Source organism: Panthera pardus, unplaced genomic scaffold (genome assembly GCF_024362965.1).
Source record: "Panthera pardus isolate Hobbes unplaced genomic scaffold, ASM2436296v1 HiC_scaffold_3, whole genome shotgun sequence".
NCBI lineage: Eukaryota > Metazoa > Chordata > Mammalia > Carnivora > Felidae > Panthera > Panthera pardus.
In genome coordinates this window covers 37,651,799-37,670,169 of record NW_026526876.1, presented here as the reverse complement: position 1 = coordinate 37,670,169, position 18,371 = coordinate 37,651,799, and the positions used below count along the sequence as shown (strand labels likewise).

At 53.2% G+C, this 18,371-nt stretch overlaps 1 protein-coding gene across 1 annotated transcript; it reads right to left on the bottom strand.

Annotated features, from left to right (window-relative positions):
• Positions 1-888: 888 nt before the first annotated feature.
• Positions 889-15,997, bottom strand: UBE2Z (ubiquitin conjugating enzyme E2 Z). Its single transcript, XM_019415867.2, has 7 exons — positions 15,563-15,997; positions 13,475-13,547; positions 11,352-11,539; positions 9,178-9,289; positions 5,912-6,024; positions 5,383-5,473; positions 889-2,993 (listed from the first exon to the last, which is right to left on the bottom strand). The coding sequence occupies exons 1-7, from the start codon at positions 15,877-15,879 to the stop codon at positions 2,823-2,825; spliced, it is 1,065 nt and encodes a 354-aa protein (XP_019271412.1). The 5' UTR covers positions 15,880-15,997; the 3' UTR covers positions 889-2,822.
• Between the last annotated feature and the right edge of the window lie 2,374 nt (positions 15,998-18,371).

Sequence of the window (18,371 nt, the reverse complement as noted above, 5' to 3'; positions counted from 1 at the left end):
GGAACTGACCGACAGTGGCCCTACACGGTGGTAGTTCTCCCGTTTCCTAGTGGGTTTCCCTCTCCCGTTGCTCACCGGGTCCCTCTAGCCTCAGTGGCGGCAAGGGCATTGTTTACTGAACACCTACCCCACGCCATTTGCGAACCCCCTCTAATCCTCACGACTTTACTTGGGTAAGTAGGTCTCCTTAATGTCTCAGGCGAAGGGTCCAAGTCCTCTACCAGAGGCCACCAGGCGGAAGAAGCAAAGAGAAAAGCCAGAGCTAGGTCCACTCCCATCAGACCCCCTCACTTTCCCGTATCCTGGCTGCACACGGCACGAGGCGGCATTTCGCGAAGTTTTCTCCCCACGCCCGTGGTCAGCCAGGAGGAAAAGCCTCTGCGCCGGAAAGCAGGGGCCTTGTTTACCCAGTAGGGACAGGGGTGTGGGGCGGAGGCTGCGTGAAGCAGCGTCTCCACGGTCTCAGAACGCTGGGCTCCTGAGGGCTGGTTGAGTGCCAGAAAACAAAACCCAGTGGTTTGGATTATCCCGAAAGTGGACACCCTATCCTTACCGAGGGACACTCGGGCCAAGCCCAGGTGCCCAGACTCGAGGCCTGCCCGTCCTTGTAGGACCTGCATCTCTCTGGAAGCAGCCGAGGCCAAGGTGGCACTCCTCTCCTTGGCGGCCCGAGGGGGGCTCACAAAACGCTCTTCTCCTTCTGGTAGGCGGGAAACTGGTCACCAGCAGCCCTGCATCCACCCAGGTCACGTAGCCGGGAGCTTCCAGACGGTTCACTGAGCGCTTTCTTCCTCCCTGATGGTTCCAGACCCAGGGGAGAGGTGTGGTTGTCGAGGAGACCCACGCTCCCTTCACGCAAACCCTCCCACACCCACAGGCGCTTCCTCCTTCTGCCAAAACAAACTTTATTGCACCAAAAAGAAAAAAAAAAACAAAAAACAAAAAACTTCATTTATGTACAGTCAGATATAAAGACATCTCTTTGACTCCTGTGCATATATTTCCTCAACTCAAGATTAGGGCGTAAAAGTCGGGCCGGTATGCCAGACATGCTCTGCCCATGGCAGGGCCAAGGAGAGGATTGTCACTTGAAAGTGGGAACACTTAAAATGGATGACAGACGACCACTGGACCAACAGACCAAGGGCATTCTTCTAAGCCCTGCGCTAGCTCTGGGAATGGAAGAGGGAAATGGGAAGCAGGGTCCCTCTTTTGAGTCTCGTTAAGAGACTCGGCCTTCGGTATCCAAGATAAACTTCCGTTCCCCAAGCCCACGTCCTGTCCAGTTTCTCAGCTTCCTGCCCTCCCAAGTAGGACATTCTCCTTTGTGCCCGACCCCCCCCCCCCCGAACTCCCCCAGGGAAGTCCCACCACGACCCCCAGGCAGCCGCCTCCACGGCAGCGGGCGGGGCAGGTACTCCGTCTCCTCTCCCTTCTCCCTTCCACGTGGCTGGATGCTGCCTGAGGCCCTGCGTCACATGGGTCACCGACACCCCACTGGGAGCCTTAACGGGAAGAATCCGGAAAATATGGGGCGAACACACCAAAAAGGGGAAGGCTGGATTCCCTCAACGCCCAGTACCACGGGGCACCTAAAGCCCATTTTTCCGAGCCAACCGGCTAAAGAATCACTGTAGCTAGATACAGACAGAGAAGCGACACAGCCAGGGGACACCCCTTAGAGCCAGCGGCAGAGCAGCCGGGAGGGAGAGGGAGGGGAGTGGCGAGAAGGGGAGCCCAGAGTCCCAGCCATCCCCCCCCCCCCCCCGCCATTGCCTACCTTGCTCCCCACAGGTTCCTGGGCATTGAAGTTGAGGCGGGGGGCGGGGGGCGGTGGCGCGGGAGGGGCTGGGGTGAAAATACACAAGGACAGCCAAACGGAAACGCAACAGGACGAGCATCAGTCTCCCCGCCGCACCCCGCCCTCAGAAGTGCCCTCGTCGTGGCTACTAGCCTTTTTGAAAATCTGTAAGAAACTATTCTATGTAGTGGCTCCAATCCCATATACACAGCAGCTGGCTGTGTGGGGAACTTCTCAAATCAGTGATTGCGGGAACAAAATCAGCCTCTCAGGGTGCCTGTGCGGGCTTTTAACCAAGACTCGGTTCGGTCCCGGGGCCAGTCCCCTTCTGTCTTCAAACCGGGAAGGGGCGCGGGAATGCGGGGCAGAGGAGAAAGGTGCTCAGGTGCTAGGTAAAGCTTACTGATCAGCAGCCTAGACTCCACCACTGTTCCTTCTCTTTGGTCTGTCTAGAACAGTGACTATAAATTAGGAAACACAAAATTATGCTGGCCCATGGGAAGTAGTGGGAGAAGAGAGGCAGGGGGGAAAAGGGCGCTGGGAAGCCCTGCTTCGAGACTGCAGACAGACAGACAGACAACCACCCAGACTGCGTTAAGTGTCACAGACAGCCCCCCCCTCCCCAAAGCTCCCTTCCAGATAACCCCATACGTCGCGTGGGCACACTCCCTCTTGGAATTACAGCCTGTCTCCCACCTATCCCTAAGGAGCCGGCCCTGTGGAGAGGTGTGTCGGTTGCCGTGTTTTTGCCAGGGGCCCTCGCCCCGGGTGCTCCTGCATAGGTACCTGGGCCCCTGCTATGGGATGAACATGGCCCCGGATGCTCGAGAGCCAGGGAGGTCAGATCAGGAACGGCCTCCCCGCTCCCACACCCTGGGATCCGAGCTTTCTCGGTTCTTGCCATCTTGCAGGATGACGTCACGTCTGGAGGGAGATACACACTGCCTCTCCGTCCCTGGGGTGGGGGGGAAGGGACTTTGCCGGGACTCTTGAGTGGGGGAAGGGGAGAAGGGAGCAGGGTCTAAACCCTCAGGCTCCCGTGCAGGTCTGTCTCTGTCCCAGACGAACTGCTATCAGAGTCCATTTCGGCGTTCTCATTATGGAGCCTCTCCAGCACTTTCTGACGAATCAGTCCCAGGCGCATCAAGAGGGACTGGTAGTCAAAGTGGCCACGCTTCTCTCCAAAAGGGTCCTGTGGGGGAAAGGAGACAAGCGGGATGGAAGATTCGAGTCTGGACAGCTCACCCTAGAGACAGCAGCTCCGGGCCCACGCGGGACGCCCGCTCCGCTTCGGAGTCCCGGGAGCGGAGGAGGGCGTCGCACCGACGGGGGCCAACAGCGGACGACATGACACAGGACTAGTTCAGGAACGTTATGGCGGCTGAACCACCCCAGACAGGTCCGGCTGGGGCCAACGTGAAAACGTACTTTTGTTCCCTGAAAGCAAGCCACTATGCGGGAGGTCAGAGGAAAGGCGAGGTAGATAAGGAACAGAAATTGAAGACCAGAACCGTAATCATGAAGCGTGCCTGGGTTGGTTTTCAATTCACTTCACAAAAACCACACGAGAGAAGAGTTATCCTCCTTTCCCACACTCAACAAAGGGGAACTTGCTTTTCCAACGTCACAGGCAGGTCGAGAACTCAGGAGCTCTGACTTCCAGATTAAGCACCCGTGCACTCTTCCACGGAGACCTGTCACCACCTTCCTGTCCAGGTTTCTGGGCATGACTCCAGGGCCACCCAGCTCAATCCTAGATCAAAGATCTCCAAACACTCTGCAGAGAGGGGTTCACGGTCCCGAGAGTCTCGAGAAGAACTATGGTTGGAGCGGAGGGCATAAACAAAAGGAATTTAAAATGCCACAGAGAGGACACGGCGGCCAAGCAGCGGGGCCGGGGTTCAGGCGAGGGGACCGCCTTCCTCGAGAGTCCCGAAAAGCCAGCCGGTTTTCCCCTCACATTCTGCTTCTCGCACATAAACGCCTTCCACACTCTTACCCACACGTCACCCTCAGGGTCAGGGGCCAGGGAACACAGGTCACAGTCCCCGGGGCGCCAGCGCGTTGCCACTTACGAGGGTTACGCTCCGCCAGGGCTGGACGCCACACTCCCTCTGAGGCGGTCAATTTTTCAAATCTTCCCTTTTTCATCCCGGGCTCCAGAGCCACCCACTTCCCTCCTCCCCAGACGCTGCTCCTCCCTCTCCTTCTCTCATCACGAGTTATTTTTCCTCCACAGGGTGAACGATGGAAATGCTTTTAAATACCAGCACTAAGGGTTCCTGAAACCATGGGAGGAAGCACCTCCCATGTCCTCCAAAAACGGGGTTGGGAAACAAGTTAACCCTGAGCCGCCCCTGCCCTCTGAGGTTGTTTCGTTTTGTTTGTTCAAGTAATCTCTACACCCAACGCTGGGGCTCAAACTTCCAGCCCTGAGATCAAGAGTCGCACATCCTACCCACTGAGCCAGCCAGGCGCCCCTGCCCTGTGAGTCTGCACGTGGCAGGTGGGTGGAAAGTCCGTGAAGGAAGGAAAGGGACACCGCCATTTCTAAGCAGCAGCAGAGGAAAGAAGACATTCACCCCTGTGGCTGGTGGCGAGGACCGGGCGGGGGGAAAGGCTCAGAAAGAGCTGGGGAGGGACCTCAAGGACATGTCAGTCACTTACCCAAGTCAGCAGGATTCTAAAGCAAGATGGCCAGTAAATGACCCAAAAGACACAAGACCTGGTCCTCGGGAGAGCAGGAGTCTCGTCCTCTTAACAACCGGGTTTTTTAATATTTGAGACCATTTACAATTTGGTTTAGTAAGAATCTCCTCTTGAAAACAAGTCTAAACTCTGCATTCTTTTTTTTTTTTTAAAGGAGTTTTAAAGTTTATTTTAAGAAAGAGAGAGACCGCACGTGAGAGAGTGCACTTGAGAGGGAGGGCATGAGGAAGGGAGGGAGAGAGAGAGAGGGAGGGAATCCCAAGCGGGTTCCGCACTGTCAGCACTGAGCCTGACTCGGCGCTCGATCTCACTAACCCAGAGATCTTGACCTGAGCCGACGGAAGCCTAACCGGAAGCCTAACCGACTGAGCCACCCAGGCGCCCCTAAGCGCTGCATTCTTATTGGAAGTGGAAAGTACGTTTCCCCGGTAGAGGCAGAGACTACACAAGGGCTTGCTATCTTTTGCCACGGGAACCCTCCAACCCACAGCGCCACACATCCGACGCTTCCCGCGGCCTCGTTCTCTGAGCACCCCTCTGACCTAGGGACCGAACTCCAATAGGGGATTCGCCCTTGTAATTGCGGAGATTCCCAGAAGGCCGAAAGCTCTCGCGTTTGAAAAGACTACTACGAAGGGAAGGCATTCCAGACGAGCAAGCAGGACGGTTCGGACTCTACTAGGCCAAGAACGGAGAAGCGATGCCGCGTGTCTCAGGCAAGGCAGTCTCCTCTCTGGGCCGCGGCCGCTCAAACTGGACCAAGCTGCTCTCGGCTCTGACTTCTGAGAGCCGCGGGCACTATCCTTGCCGGGGCGGGGGGCTTACAGGGTCTGCGGGAAGGCGTCTGGAGTCAGTGGCAGGGGCTGCGTTACCTGCATAGTCTGGCCCTGAAGGTGCAGCCGATCTTTGCAAGCCACCTCATAGAAGTCGTAATACTCCAGGAAGGACTTCTCCATCACCCCTCTGGAAAAGAGGCAGAGAAGCTGACGTGAGGAACATGGCGGGGGAGGGCTCCCCCCTTCGTCACCTAGCCTCGCTGCCAAACCAAGTAAGAGTTCCCGAGCCCGGGTGTGGCATCCTACAGAAATCTTTCGGTGGCAAATGGAAAAAGGAACAGCCGACGGCCCGTGGCTGATTTCTCTCCTACCTTAGGGATGATTCAAGGAGAGTGACTGTTAATACTTTCCCAGCAGGCTCGGCACTCTCCCAGGAAAAGAGAAGCTCTCCGAACTTCCTCTCGAGTAACCCTCGGGCACGAGCCACATCTTTCCTTTTTCCGTATCTCCCCTGGTGCCCAACGCTGGATTCTGCCCCGAAGACTCTCAAAGGTACGAACCAGCTAAACCTCCAAAAACAATACCGAGTACCAAGTGGGTACTGACTCTCCTGACGCATACATACCGTAAAGGTTCAGGGCAGGGACACTTTCCTTCCATCATGTCGCAGACCGCCACTCTGATGGTCTCATGCCGAATACATTCATTGTAATTTTTGCTGTCGCCTGGATGCCTCTCCTGCAACGTTAACAGATACCAGAGTATCCAAGTACAAAATTTAGGCAAAGAGAAAAGTCAACAGGAGGAGACTTCACGATGAGCACGGGGCACGTGACCCACGCAGACGAATCCAGAGAACACCTTTCCGGCTGGGTGGCAGATCCTCGGAGAGCAACCAAGTTTTTATTTTTGGGACCATTCACCTCCCCCGCCACTCGGGCCAATACCCATCCTCCGTTACGGGTCACTCGACCTGTAAGCAGCAACCTAGGTCCGTCACCGTTTTCCTAAGACTGAAACGAGAGGCCCCGGAGGTCGATTCTGTGGGAAAGAAGCACCGGGAGGGATGGTGGCGGGACAAAAAAGGCACACTTATCAGGAGTCTCAGTGAAGAACTCTATAGACACCAGGATGCTTCCCGGTTAACTCCTTTTCAGGTCTGCAGGGATCCCCCATCACTGCACCAACTGATATGAATCTATCGAAGGGGAACTTGAATCTTCCAAAAGAAAACCCCAACTTGGAGAAAGCCGGTACGAGCGCACGGGTATAAATGGAAGGGGGTACGGTTTTCCATCCTCGTAACTCTTCCTTTACTCTTCAACGCTCCTCCTGCCACCAGCCCGGCAATCAGAACCCTGGCCTCTGATTAAAAACCCAGCACGAACAAGAAAGAGATACACACCCTCGGCCCATTGCCACCGTTTCCAAAATGCACCACAGTGAGATCACGGGGGTGCCGTGGGGCGTGTTGAACGTTTTGAGGAGAGCCACAGTAGTCCCCACCTGTCAAACACCACGCAAACTACTAGCTGGCGCTCAGCGGGTCGGTTCTCTGAACCCCAAGCAGGCTCCACGCTGTCAGCACAGAGCCCGACGCGGGGCTCGAACTCACAAACCATGAGATCAGGAACCTGGGGCGAAATCGGGAGTCGGACACTTAACTGACTGAGCCACCCAGGCGTCCCCCCGCGGGTCAGTTCTTTTGTTACCCGCATTATGTTCTTTCTGGTGATACGTTATCTTTGGGACGCTGGACTGTCAGTGACTACTTTGATAAACAGCAAGTAGCACGTGAAAACGGAGGGGAAGACAAATGAGGACAGTGGATCTCATCTGATTCCGAGATCTTCAAAGTTGGGTGGGGCCCAACAAGGGTACTCACTCTTCCTGTCATTAAGCCATTTCAGTCACTTAAGAAAGAAGTTGCTTAGCCTTAAGACTTAAGAAATGGGGGCGCCTGGGTGGCTCAGTCGGTTAAGCATCCAGCTTTGGCTCAGGTCATGATCTCACGGTTTGTGGGTTTGAGCCCCACGTCGGGCTCTGTGCTGACAGCTCGGAGCCCGGAGCCTGCTTCGGATGCAGTGTCTCCCTCTTTCTCTGCCCCTCCCTGACTTGTGCTCTGTCTCTATCAAAAATAAACATATATAAAAAAAAAAAGACTTAAGAAATGGATCAGCTGGGCACTTCCTTCCTTCTGGGGAGCTGTGAAAAAGCCACCTGGACACCAGGAGGCTGTGAAGTGAGAATGTTTCGGGGTATTAAGAATAAAAGTCACTTGGGGCGCCTGGGTGGCGCAGTCGGTTAAGCGTCCGACTTCAGCCAGGTCACGATCTCGCGGTCCGTGAGTTCGAGCCCCGCGTCAGGCTCTGGGCTGATGGCTCGGAGCCTGGAGCCTGTTTCCGATTCTGTGTCTCCCTCTCTCTCTGCCCCTCCCCCGTTCATGCTCTGTCTCTCTCTGTCCCAAAAATAAATAAAAAACGTTGAAAAAAAAAAAATTTAAAAAAAAAGAATAAAAGTCACAGGATGCCTGGCTGGGTCGGTCAGCGGAGTGTGCGACTCTTGTTCTCAGGGTTGTGGGTTCGAACCCCACAGTGGGTGCAGAGATTACTTAAAAATGAAATCTTAAAAAAAAAAAAAAGAAAAGAATCAGTCACCTCTGTTAAATTTCCAAACAAGGAAAGACCTTAAAATCAGCTCCTTGGTTAGTGAGTAAGGCCCTTTTCCATTTCTACCGAAGCCTGAAATCAAATACACTGTTTGGAAAGGATGGTTGTGGGAATAACTTTTGTTCATTCTTAAAAGGTACTTCCCTTTGTTCCACATAGTTTAAAACTCAGTTAACTGTTTTAATCACCTAGACAGAATTATAATCTTTGGGGATTATCACTGGAACTCTTGTACTCATGAGTAATCCTGGCAGGCAGTTTTAAACAATGGAAGAATGCTGGGTTCCAGGCAAATGCTGGGTTCTACCACGATCTGGGTGTCTTTGTGAAAGTTAATCAACCTCTCCACGTGACCAACACCTCATCTGACAGTGGGGATAACAACAGCTACCCCGAGTAGAGATTAAATGAGATACTATATATAAAAATTCGGCAGTAGCTGGCAAATTGCAAACCTTTGGAAAATACAACTTTCCTCTGCCTTCTCTTCGGTAGCATTGACTAAAATATTCTTTTTTTCCTTTTTTTTTTTTTTAAGGTTTATTTATTTTGAGAGAGTGCGTGCGCGCACGAGTGGGGGAGGGGCAGAGCAAGAGAGGGAAAGAGAGACTAGAGAGAGAGAGGGAGGGAGGGAGGGAGGAAGGAAGGGAGGTGGGGTGGGGGAATCTCAGGCAGGCTCTGCACCGCACCGTCAAGGCGGAGCCTGATGCAGCCTGATGCGGGGCTTGAACCCACGAACCGTGAGATCACGACACGAGCCAAAATCAAGAGTCGGGACGCTTAACCGACCGAACCCCCCAGGCGTCCCTTGACCAAAAAATGCTTGCCCTGGCTAATGACTTGCTTGCTCCCGTGGCTCTTTAGCTAACAGCACTTGGTAACTCCGGGTGTAGGAGTCACTAGGAAGTACCGTAAGGGGGTACTGGAGAATGGACACGTGCAGAAGAACCCACCAGCTGCAAAACAGCCCCCAAAGCAGGCTTAGAATTAATTTCCGGATGACTCCACTCATTCCCACGTTGCAGAGTCACCCAAGTCACGTGGCAAGAACTTGACGGTGTTATCAGGGCTTACGAGGAAAAAAAATTCATTTTTAAGGAGCCCACGAACCAGCTCCCTTTTCCTCCTATGGTGACAAACAAATAGGACCCCGAAGCAGACCTCTCTGATCTCTTCAAACCCAGTATTCTGCCCACAGTACCGCGCCCCGCCCCGGTCTTACCTGCTCAAAGCCAGGCTCATTGTGATAGGGGTTCTCAGTCATTAGGGACTGGATGGAGATGAGCACAGAGGAGATGCTCTGGGCTGGGCTCCAGGCAGGGCCGGTCCACGTACTGCAAAACACAGCAGAGGGGAGTAGCCGGGTGAGGCCAGCTCGAAGGCCGCCACCGAAAGACTAGCGCACCAGTACCCTGGGGCCTGGCCACACCACAGCACCATCAGTGACTCAACGTTTCTCTTTCACTATTAATGCTCTGGAATTTCCCAGCCTGTCTCACCCTCATTCACCAGAAGTCAGTCAACTGCCTAATCCTCTTATCAAGTGGGACAAAAGAAAAGAGGGTAAAGCAAGCAAGATAACTTTGAAGGGATTTTCATTGGCCTAAGAAAGAAACAGTAACCAGGGAAGGTTCCATTCATCAAAATGAAAGGAATAAGGTAAGAAAACAGCCTCAAAGGCAGTCTAAATGTTAACCTCTGTGGATCTCAGAGCTTCCTTATTTAAGGGTGGCGAAGGAGTCAGGAGGAGACAGAAGCAGGGATATAGGCACAGAGGGGCCCGAAGCCATCTGATTAGAGGCCATGTTGGGGGGGGGGTGTTGATGATCAGGGATCCCGTTCTGGATCCAGCCCCCAGAGAGCGTCGAATTCTCTGAAGACTACAGAACGCTGCCAAAGGACAGGAAGGGAGTAAGGGGCATTTCTACACTGCAGAGGGTCTGAAATAATAGAGTTGCAAAGCATCCAGAACAAGACCGGTCCTCTCCTCCACATACGTGACTCCGTATCGGAGGAGGAAGGCAGCTTAGACATGACATTTCTTAGCTCAGCTGGCACCTGATCTGGAGGCCGAACACAACCTAAGCCAGGACAGGCTTGTTCAAGCTGACTGGCCAATCTTCTACCCTATGACGCTTCATGGGAAAAGTTCACAATGTCAAGGTAGCTTCTCCTTTTCTACCCCACCCATTTCTGCCACGTTCACCCTGCCATCTAACTTCCCCTGTTTCTACTGTGGGCTGTTGTTTGTTCAAAACAGTTTTATCCTGGCCTAGCGGAGAACTTCGTACAGAGACGCTGTCACGCACAAATGTCACACGGAAACAACGGAGTGCCTTCACCACTGTGGGCTATATATACCGCTATCCTACCAGCAGAGACAAAAACCCCGACGACATAAAAGATCTCTTTAAGGGCAGCCTCTTTTGAAGGACTTCCTCACTGCCACCATCACAGAACACGTCCCTGGATCTAAGAGATTTAAAAAAAAAAAAAAAAAAAAAGAAATCCTGATCTCCAGTTTGATTCAGCTGCCTTCTCCCCCACGCACACTGGGAAACATGCTGGACAAGACAGACATTGCTGGACGAGAGAGAAAACAGTACCGCCGGTTTGGGCAACCTTCCCAACTTCAACCTGTACTTGTTCTCTGCCCTAGGGAAATTCACCCACACGAGAAAGAGCTATCCAGAAGACATTAGAAGATGTTTCCACTCTGAACTGGTAACCCCCAAAGGGCAATGAAAGGGAACGAGTGAGAACTGCACGCAGCAAAATCTCAGTAGCACCCAGACTCAAAATGTTCCTGGAGCTTGTTTCTGACCTGATGTGATTTCCAACCTCGTTTTTCATTCAGCTGTTAACATATCAGAATCGTGTTCATCACTACCACCGCCTCCAAAGCCACTCACTGAGAGACTCAGAAACGAGACACCCACAACCTTACATGGCACAGACCCGCAGCCTTTCTCAACCCGTTCGGGAGAGAGGTTAAGCCCTGAGGCCCTAAGGGAGTGGTTCTCAGGCTGGACTGCGCCAGACATCGCCTGGAGGGCTTGGAAGACACGGACTGCTGGGCCCTACCCCTGGAGTTTCTGATGTGCTAAGTCTAGGGTGGAACCCCAGAATCTGCAGGGCTACAAGTTCCCAGGTGCCGCTGGCGCTCAGGGAGAAATCGCTTCGCTGAAGCATCCGTTGTGGGTCATAAATTAACTTCTCTCTTTTGCACCTAGAATGATATACGGTTGTGTACCATCCTGGGGAAAAATGAGGAAACGGTCACTCCAGTCATTTGCTGTGTTCCGTGCTTCAGGCGAGGAACCCTGGTTGATACAGGCTGGCCTGCAGGAATTATTTGCTAACAACCAACTTGGCCACTTAGAAGTCTCCTCTTACCCTAGAATACTCAAGCAGACTTTCCCATTGCGGTAGAAGTTGGGGTTAAACCTCACTGTGTTATTGCCCGTTGTCATCAGTTTGACCCGAGGTGGGTGGATGGGATAGTCGGGCGGACACCGAAACACGAACAGGAAGAAACCCCCTTCATAAGGAGTGTCAAATGGGCCTGTGATCAATGCATGAATCTGCAAAATAAAACCCCATCTCAAAATTGTGAGGTGATGTCCCATCCCAACCCCTCCTGGCTTCCACTCGCTACCCACACCAGAGGCAGGACCTTCATCTGGTATCCATCCTCCATATCCTCACCGTGCAGGCCGAACAGCCTGTCCTCACTCATACCGAGAAGTTATGTCTGGAATTCTGAGAAATCCCACTCCGGTGGAGGGGCGCCTTACTCAGGGATTACGGTTCTAAGGTTAGAGCCCAAGGTGGAGATCGAATCGCGTCAACATCACTCTCCCTCGAGGGTCCCTTAAAACTCCCTCGCGGCGTGCTTTTTGTTTGGGCCTCCCTGATCAGTGTTAGATATACAAATGAAGATGGAACACCGCTGTGGAGTTAAAGTTGGCATGTGTAAAATATTATCCTAGCGTGTCTGATTTTAAGAAACGAATGCATGTTTTCACGGGAGTCCGTCCGTTTGGATCTGCGTAGGTTAAACATGCCTACGAGGCAACTCCACCCTGTTTACGTGGTACAAAGCTGGGCGTGGGGGGTGTAAGATGAATGGAAAAGAGCAGAGGGATTGGTGGCCACAGCACCAGTGGCAGTCACAGCGCAGAGCTGAGGGCTGTGACGGAGGCCGAGGGTGTCTGCTTCCTCTGCATGGGATCAAACCGACTGTGGAGGATGTGGCTCAGGCAGCCTCCAGCTGGGTCAAAGACACACAGAGTAACGGGGAAAACTCAGGGTCCATTTGGAGCCATCAGACCATCCCCAGAAATTTCCCCGATACTGTAGGTTAGTTTAAAAAGGAAAAAAAAAATCGGCAGCACTTAAAACAGAACGCTAAGCTCTTTTCCTCCGGCCACAATCACTGAACGAGCTTTCCTCTCCTGAAAGGAGGAAAAGGTGAACGGACCCCGTTACATTTCTGTTTCTACAAAGGCTCCTAGGCATTTAGGTTTGCTCAGAATTTTAACAGCAAGACGAAAGAGGCCCTGCAATCCAATGCCTCAGTCCCAACTCTGCGCGGGTGGCACCCCGGATTATCTTTTTGCCCTCAGTCATTTGGAATAACAAGCTCAAATGGCATCAACATGACATCAGTTCTGGGACCCGGGGGACTGGCATAGGAACAGGGACACTTGACTGAGGACAGGATGTCCCAGGAAAAACATTTCCAACCACATAAAAAGAAAAAAAAATCAATTTACAGGGAAACCTATTCAAAACAAAAAAATAGATATACCAACACTAGAACGTCTGAACTTTTAACTGTAAGGGAATGTGAAACTATGGAGAGTTTCCTCGATTTAGGAAATCTGATTTCTTCACAACATCAGATCAAGTGAACATTGACTCCCCGGGGTAGAGCACTCAATGACAGAGAGACCTAGGTATCCATGCCAAGGGAATTTAAGCTTCCTCCATGTTTATGTGGAGGACAAGACAGGAACGGTCTTTGGGATGGAACGGATATTCGACAGTAACCAGTAAGGACAGGAGCCTGAACAAGGCCCTTTAAGCATAAACTGCTTACTCAGGCTCGCCCCATCCCAACCTTCTCCGCATCTGATTTACAGCACCCTACTTAAAAGCCAAGAGTGGCAGGATGGGGAAGAACTGGGTAGTTAAAAGGAACAGGGTGATCATATCATTTATCAGCCAAACTGGAGCATTTTTGAGAGTGAAAGAGTGTCCTGACAATAGTCAGGCTGGGACAAGAGGCATCAACAGGGATTTTCCAAGCCAGACCGACTGGCACCCAAATAAAAGACACCTGTTCAAGTCTCTGCTCCACCTCACCGGGTGACCTTGGGCAAGCCACGGACTCTCTTGGGATCTCGATTTATTCATTTCTGTAATCAGAGGTGTGGGCTGGATACTCTTTTAGGCTCTTCCAACTTTCTGGGCCCAATTTCCCAGTAGCCCCCGACCCCTTCCGAGTTACATACCTTAGTCATGTCAACAGTATCAGGAACAACGAACATTCCTGGAGGAGGCTCCTTATAAATGGACATGATATCCCTGTATAACACCAAGAGGAGGTGGGGAAGGGAGTGAGGGAAAGGAGAAAAAAGGGGAATCCCTTGAGCAGAACAGTTGTTATCACCTCAATGAGGCCAGGGTTCGAGAAAGTGGTGCTTGGTACCACAAATGTCTGCACTGTCTCGCTGGCTGAGAAACCTCAGCTGAGTACTCGTCAGGCAAGCAGAGAGCGGAATTATTATCAAAAGGGCATTGTTTCCTCAGGGGGAGGGGGAAAAAAAAAATCAGAGATCCCAATGGCATCAGATGTCACCCTGGAAAAGCCACATCCCATTTACTCTCTCTTCCTCCCACAGGGCAATTCATTCACTCCCCACCTCCGAGATTCCCAGGTACTACCGCTGAATGCTAAATGAAGAGTGCTCAGTAGCTGGGAAGACATCACCAACTCCACTAAGAAACGAATGCTGTAAACCATACAGCGGACCGTTGTTGGCAAGGGGATTGTAGGAAGCAAGTGAGCTAGCGAGGGGCAGTAATGGTCTGCCTGCCCAGGAGTCCAAGGCGGGGGGGGGGGGGGGGGGGGAGATCTCTTCAGACTGGAGGGGGGTGGAACGGGAGGGGGAGGAGGACCCTCTGAAATAGCCGAGAATCTCACACCGGGAAGGAGAGAAGGACACGCAGCGGCTGCTGTAGACGGGAGGATTTGTAGGGTGGATTGCACAACCTAGAATGCATCAGCCGTCAGCAAGGGTCTAAAGGACATTCTAGGTGGGAAAAGCCTGGGGACTTGCTAGGGTACATAGGGACATCAAGGGCAAACAAGTGACAGAGCAGAGGGGAAACAGTACTGGCGCAACTCACAGGTAAGTCGGGGATGGAAGACTGTACAGGAGTAGAGAGGGGGGTGCTGAGGTTCTGAAGTTAGAGGTGGCAACCCGGATGGAGCTGGCATGGCACTGGGCCAGACACTTCACACACAGCGGGCTGCTCAATTTTATCACCACCTTGAAAGGTAGGTAGAGACACGGGAAGGGACTCCGAGCGTGGGGGATGGGACTACCCAGGGGAGGATGGCTGCAGTGGGGGGTACGGGGAGAGGAAGAGGCTGGTCATCAAGAAACAGGTCTCAGGATTAGAAGCAGCTAAAAAGCATTACTCTTTTCCTATGCAGTAAACACTACGCCAAGCATTTTTGCAAAAAAACATTATCTATTAAATGATAGGATCTAAGGTCAGTCACCCAAGAAATAGGCACAGAAAGGACTTGGGCCTTTGTTCCTATATTTGAGCAGGGTGGATTTGCTTCGGAAAAGTAAACCAGATGACCCAGAGGGAAAAACACAAGAAAGTCCTGAGTGGGATATTACAAGCCAGAGTGAGACTCGGGTGGGGGGAGAAAGCGTGCGTTTCCTGGAACAGGTGTGAGAGCGGACAGCTTCGGGGTTCTGCAGAAGTGATTCAAGGGGAGACTGCGGGTACGTGAGGGAAGCGATCCAGACTTGGGGAGAGGGTCTGAAGAGATGGGGAATAAAAAGAAAGGTTGGCCTCGAGTCTGAAGCCAAGGAAAGCAAGCCGTGTTACAAACGGGGCTCCGGAGGAGACGACGCGGGGGTGGGGGGGGGGGGGACGATGGGTGGGGCCTCCGGGCAGCATCTAGCGAGGCTGGGGTGGGGAAGGGGGGAGAGAGGAGGCGCGGAAGACGGGAGGGGGTGTTGCTGAAGCGCGAAAGGGTCGGGTTTCGGGCGGGAGGTATGGGGGAGGGTATGGGGCACAGAGACGAAGGGCTCAAGGGAGGGAGCCGAGGGGCGGGGTCGGACCTGGGCACTCGAGGAGGGGTTTGGTACGTGTGGAGCTGCGGGCGGGGGAAGAGGGGACTTGGATCGCGACGTTCCGGGCTGGCAAGACGTGGGCCTTGGAGCTGGGCCGCCGCGAGGGAAGCGCGGAGGCAGCGGGCGGCGGGGCGGGGAGGGGGGGGGGTAGTGGGTAAAAGCGGGGGCGGGGAAGGTCGAGCCCCGGAGCTCGGGGCTGGGGGAGGAAAAACCCCGGCTCACCGCTTGATCCGAAGTAGACACTGCGGCGCGGTTCGCTCGCCGTCCCAGTCGGAGCTGAGTGTGGGGTCCCAGTGGCTAAGCAGCGCGGCCCCGTGGGCAGCGGCCGAGGGCGGGAGCCCGGGCAGCGGAGCCAGGCCGCTCCCCGGCCCCCCGGCCCCGCCCGCCGCCGCCGCCGCCGCCCACACATCCGGCAGGAAAGGCGGCCCGAACCCGCTGCCGCTAACGCCAACAACACCGGCGACGCCGCTCGCCCCGGGGCCTGCCGCCCCGGCGCCCGCCGTCGCCGTCGCCGCCTCCTCAGTTGGACTCTCCGCCATCGCTGCTTCGCTTCCGGGACTGCTCGGCAGCACGTCCGCCGACCAGAGCGGCCGCTGCTCCCTCCCGCTCCCGCACCACCGAGAGCCGGGCCAGAGTGTCCCCACCCTCCGCTTCCACAGCCCGGGCGGCGCAGGCTCCGCCCACCCCCGCCCGACCAGCGAGAGGCGTTCTGCAAGAGCGTCCACCCACGGTCCTCCAGGGCGAGAGGGGGTGGGAGCGAGCCGGCTCCGCCAGGGCTACGGGCCTGCGTCGGTCCCCCGCTTTGTGGGAGGAGGATCTGAGGCGTGCCGGGACGTCGAGGTGCGGCCGAGAGCCCAGTGCCGTGGAATATTTTATTTTCAAGTGTGATAAGAGGAAGAAGGAAGGATCCTCTCCCCACCCTTAGCGGGAGCGACCCTCGGTTGTGTCCGTGGGATAGAATTGGGGATCCAGCTTCCTTGGGGGAGCTTCGAGTAGATGAGCCGACTTGCTGAGGGCTCTTTTACTGTCTGAAAACCTCTAATTTATCCTTGCTCCCCGCACCTTCACCCACGGAGGGCAGGCTGCCATTGCCCCCGGCGTGCAACAGGACCAAGAGGAAGGAATCCGAGCCTGCGAGTGAAAAACTCCCGCATTTGAGTGTATCCAATATACATTTATGGAGGGGCTACTAAATGCCAGGCACTGTTGCTAGGCGTTGCCATAGGAATAACGAAACAGACCTAGAGAAGCTTGGTAAAAGGAAGAAAAATCAGGCCTCCTGACTCCAGGCTCGTGTCTGTTTTTTTTTTTTTTTTTTTCTTCCCACAAGTCCTTGAATACACAGGAATCCAGGGACTGTGAGTTTCAATTCTGGGAGGCTTCCTCAAGACCCCTGAGACATGTAAGGTGAAAGACCATACTATGGGCTAAGAAAAACAGAAGCCTTCTAAAAAAAGCTTTCCCTTGTCTCCCTGGCAAGAACACAGGCTCATAGTCTTATCGGGACACCCTTGGCCAGATGTGTTTCAGAATTTAGAGTAACGCTCCCAGGAAGGTCTGGAGCAGCACCCAGTAACAACATTGGTATTTCGACAGCAAAGTGTATGAATATTCATACAAGCCAAACAACTAGCCGCACTCTATTATATTTAGCCGCCCGGCTTGTTTTTTAGAAGAGAAGTCCAGTTTTCACTGTGTCGTGAATTTTCCAGTAAGGGACCATGGACTTGCATGATAATGGGGAACATTTATTGAGGCTCGACGTTTGTTTCTTTAGCTGACATTTATTGAGTGCTTAATATGTGCCAAGTACTTTGTATACCTTGTCTTATTTATTCCTTTCAACGACTCTATGAAGTACTATTATTAGTCCCTTCTGATAGATGGAAAAACAGGCTTACAGAGGTTCTGTCACTTCACACAAGTCACGCTGAGAGCAAGCAACAGATTTGGGGCTGTAAGCCAAATCTGTCTGACTCCAGAGAAAAAGTTTTTTTGTTTTGGTTTTTTTTTTTTAATGTATTTATTTTGAGAGAGAGAGAGAGAGAGAGAGTGTGTGTGTGTGTGTGTGTGTGCGCGCGCGCGTGTGAGAGTGGGGGAGGGCCAGAGAGAGAATCCCAAGCAGGCTCTACCCGAGTGGAGCCCCGGGCAAGGCTTGAACCCATGAACCATGAGATCGTGATGTGAGCCGAAATCAAGAGTCACCCAACTGAGCCCCCCAGCTGCCCCTCCAGAGAAAAAGTTCTAACCACTGTGTGCATCTATTGCCTATTCGGATTATGTTTTATTCATGTTTGGAGGATTCTGGAATTTTGTTTGGGTATTGTTTAGTTAGGAAGATGGTCAAAAGTCGACTCGCTGATAATCTCACACCAAGAAAAACAATACTCCATTACTCCACGGCTCCAGACTGCAGAGGCCTGAAGTTGGCCCACGGGGTGAGAGGGTTCCTCGGTGTGGTCCCCTCCTTACTACTGGACTGTTGTTTTCAATGGACACAAAACATTTACCTTAGATCCAGAGGAAAGAGACCCCAGCTCTTCATCTGTACCTTTCTGCAAATATCCTCTTTTGAGTCTATTTCTGCATCCAGAGGATGGTGAGGATTCCTACCTCTCAGAGCTTTTCTGAGGATGATGTGTGACAATCCCAGAAATGTTTTGTAGAGTGGCAAGCACCGTCCAAATAATTAGCCTCCCATTTGCCCATGTACCGTCTCTCCTCCAGGCCTTTGCTCATATTTTTTCTTTTTTCAAAAATTTTTTAATGTTTGCTTATTTTGAGAGACAGAGAGACAGAGCTTGAGAAGGGAAGGGCCAGAGAGAGAGGGAGACCCAGAATCCGAAGCAGGCTCCGGGCTCCAAGCTGTCAGCGGCACAGCCCGATGTGGGGCTCGAACTCACGAACCGCGAGATCGTGACCTGAGCCGAAGCCGGATGCTTCACCGACTGAGCCACCCAGGCGCCCCTTTGCTCATATTTTCTCTATCTGGAATACTCTTCCCCTCTATTCTACCAGGGGAAATCCTAGT

Bases quoted from the DNA above. Each gene is read 5' to 3' on its own strand.
- UBE2Z (XM_019415867.2), bottom strand. From the start codon at position 15,879: ATGGCGGAGAGTCCAACTGAGGAGGCGGCGACGGCGACGGCGGGCGCC. The intron at 13,548-15,562 runs GTGAGCCGGGGT...GGTGTTATACAG, and splicing joins TGTCTACTTCGGATCAAGCG to GGATATCATGTCCATTTATA. The intron at 11,540-13,474 runs GTATGTAACTCG...TTTATTTTGCAG, and splicing joins ATACTGTTGACATGACTAAG to ATTCATGCATTGATCACAGG.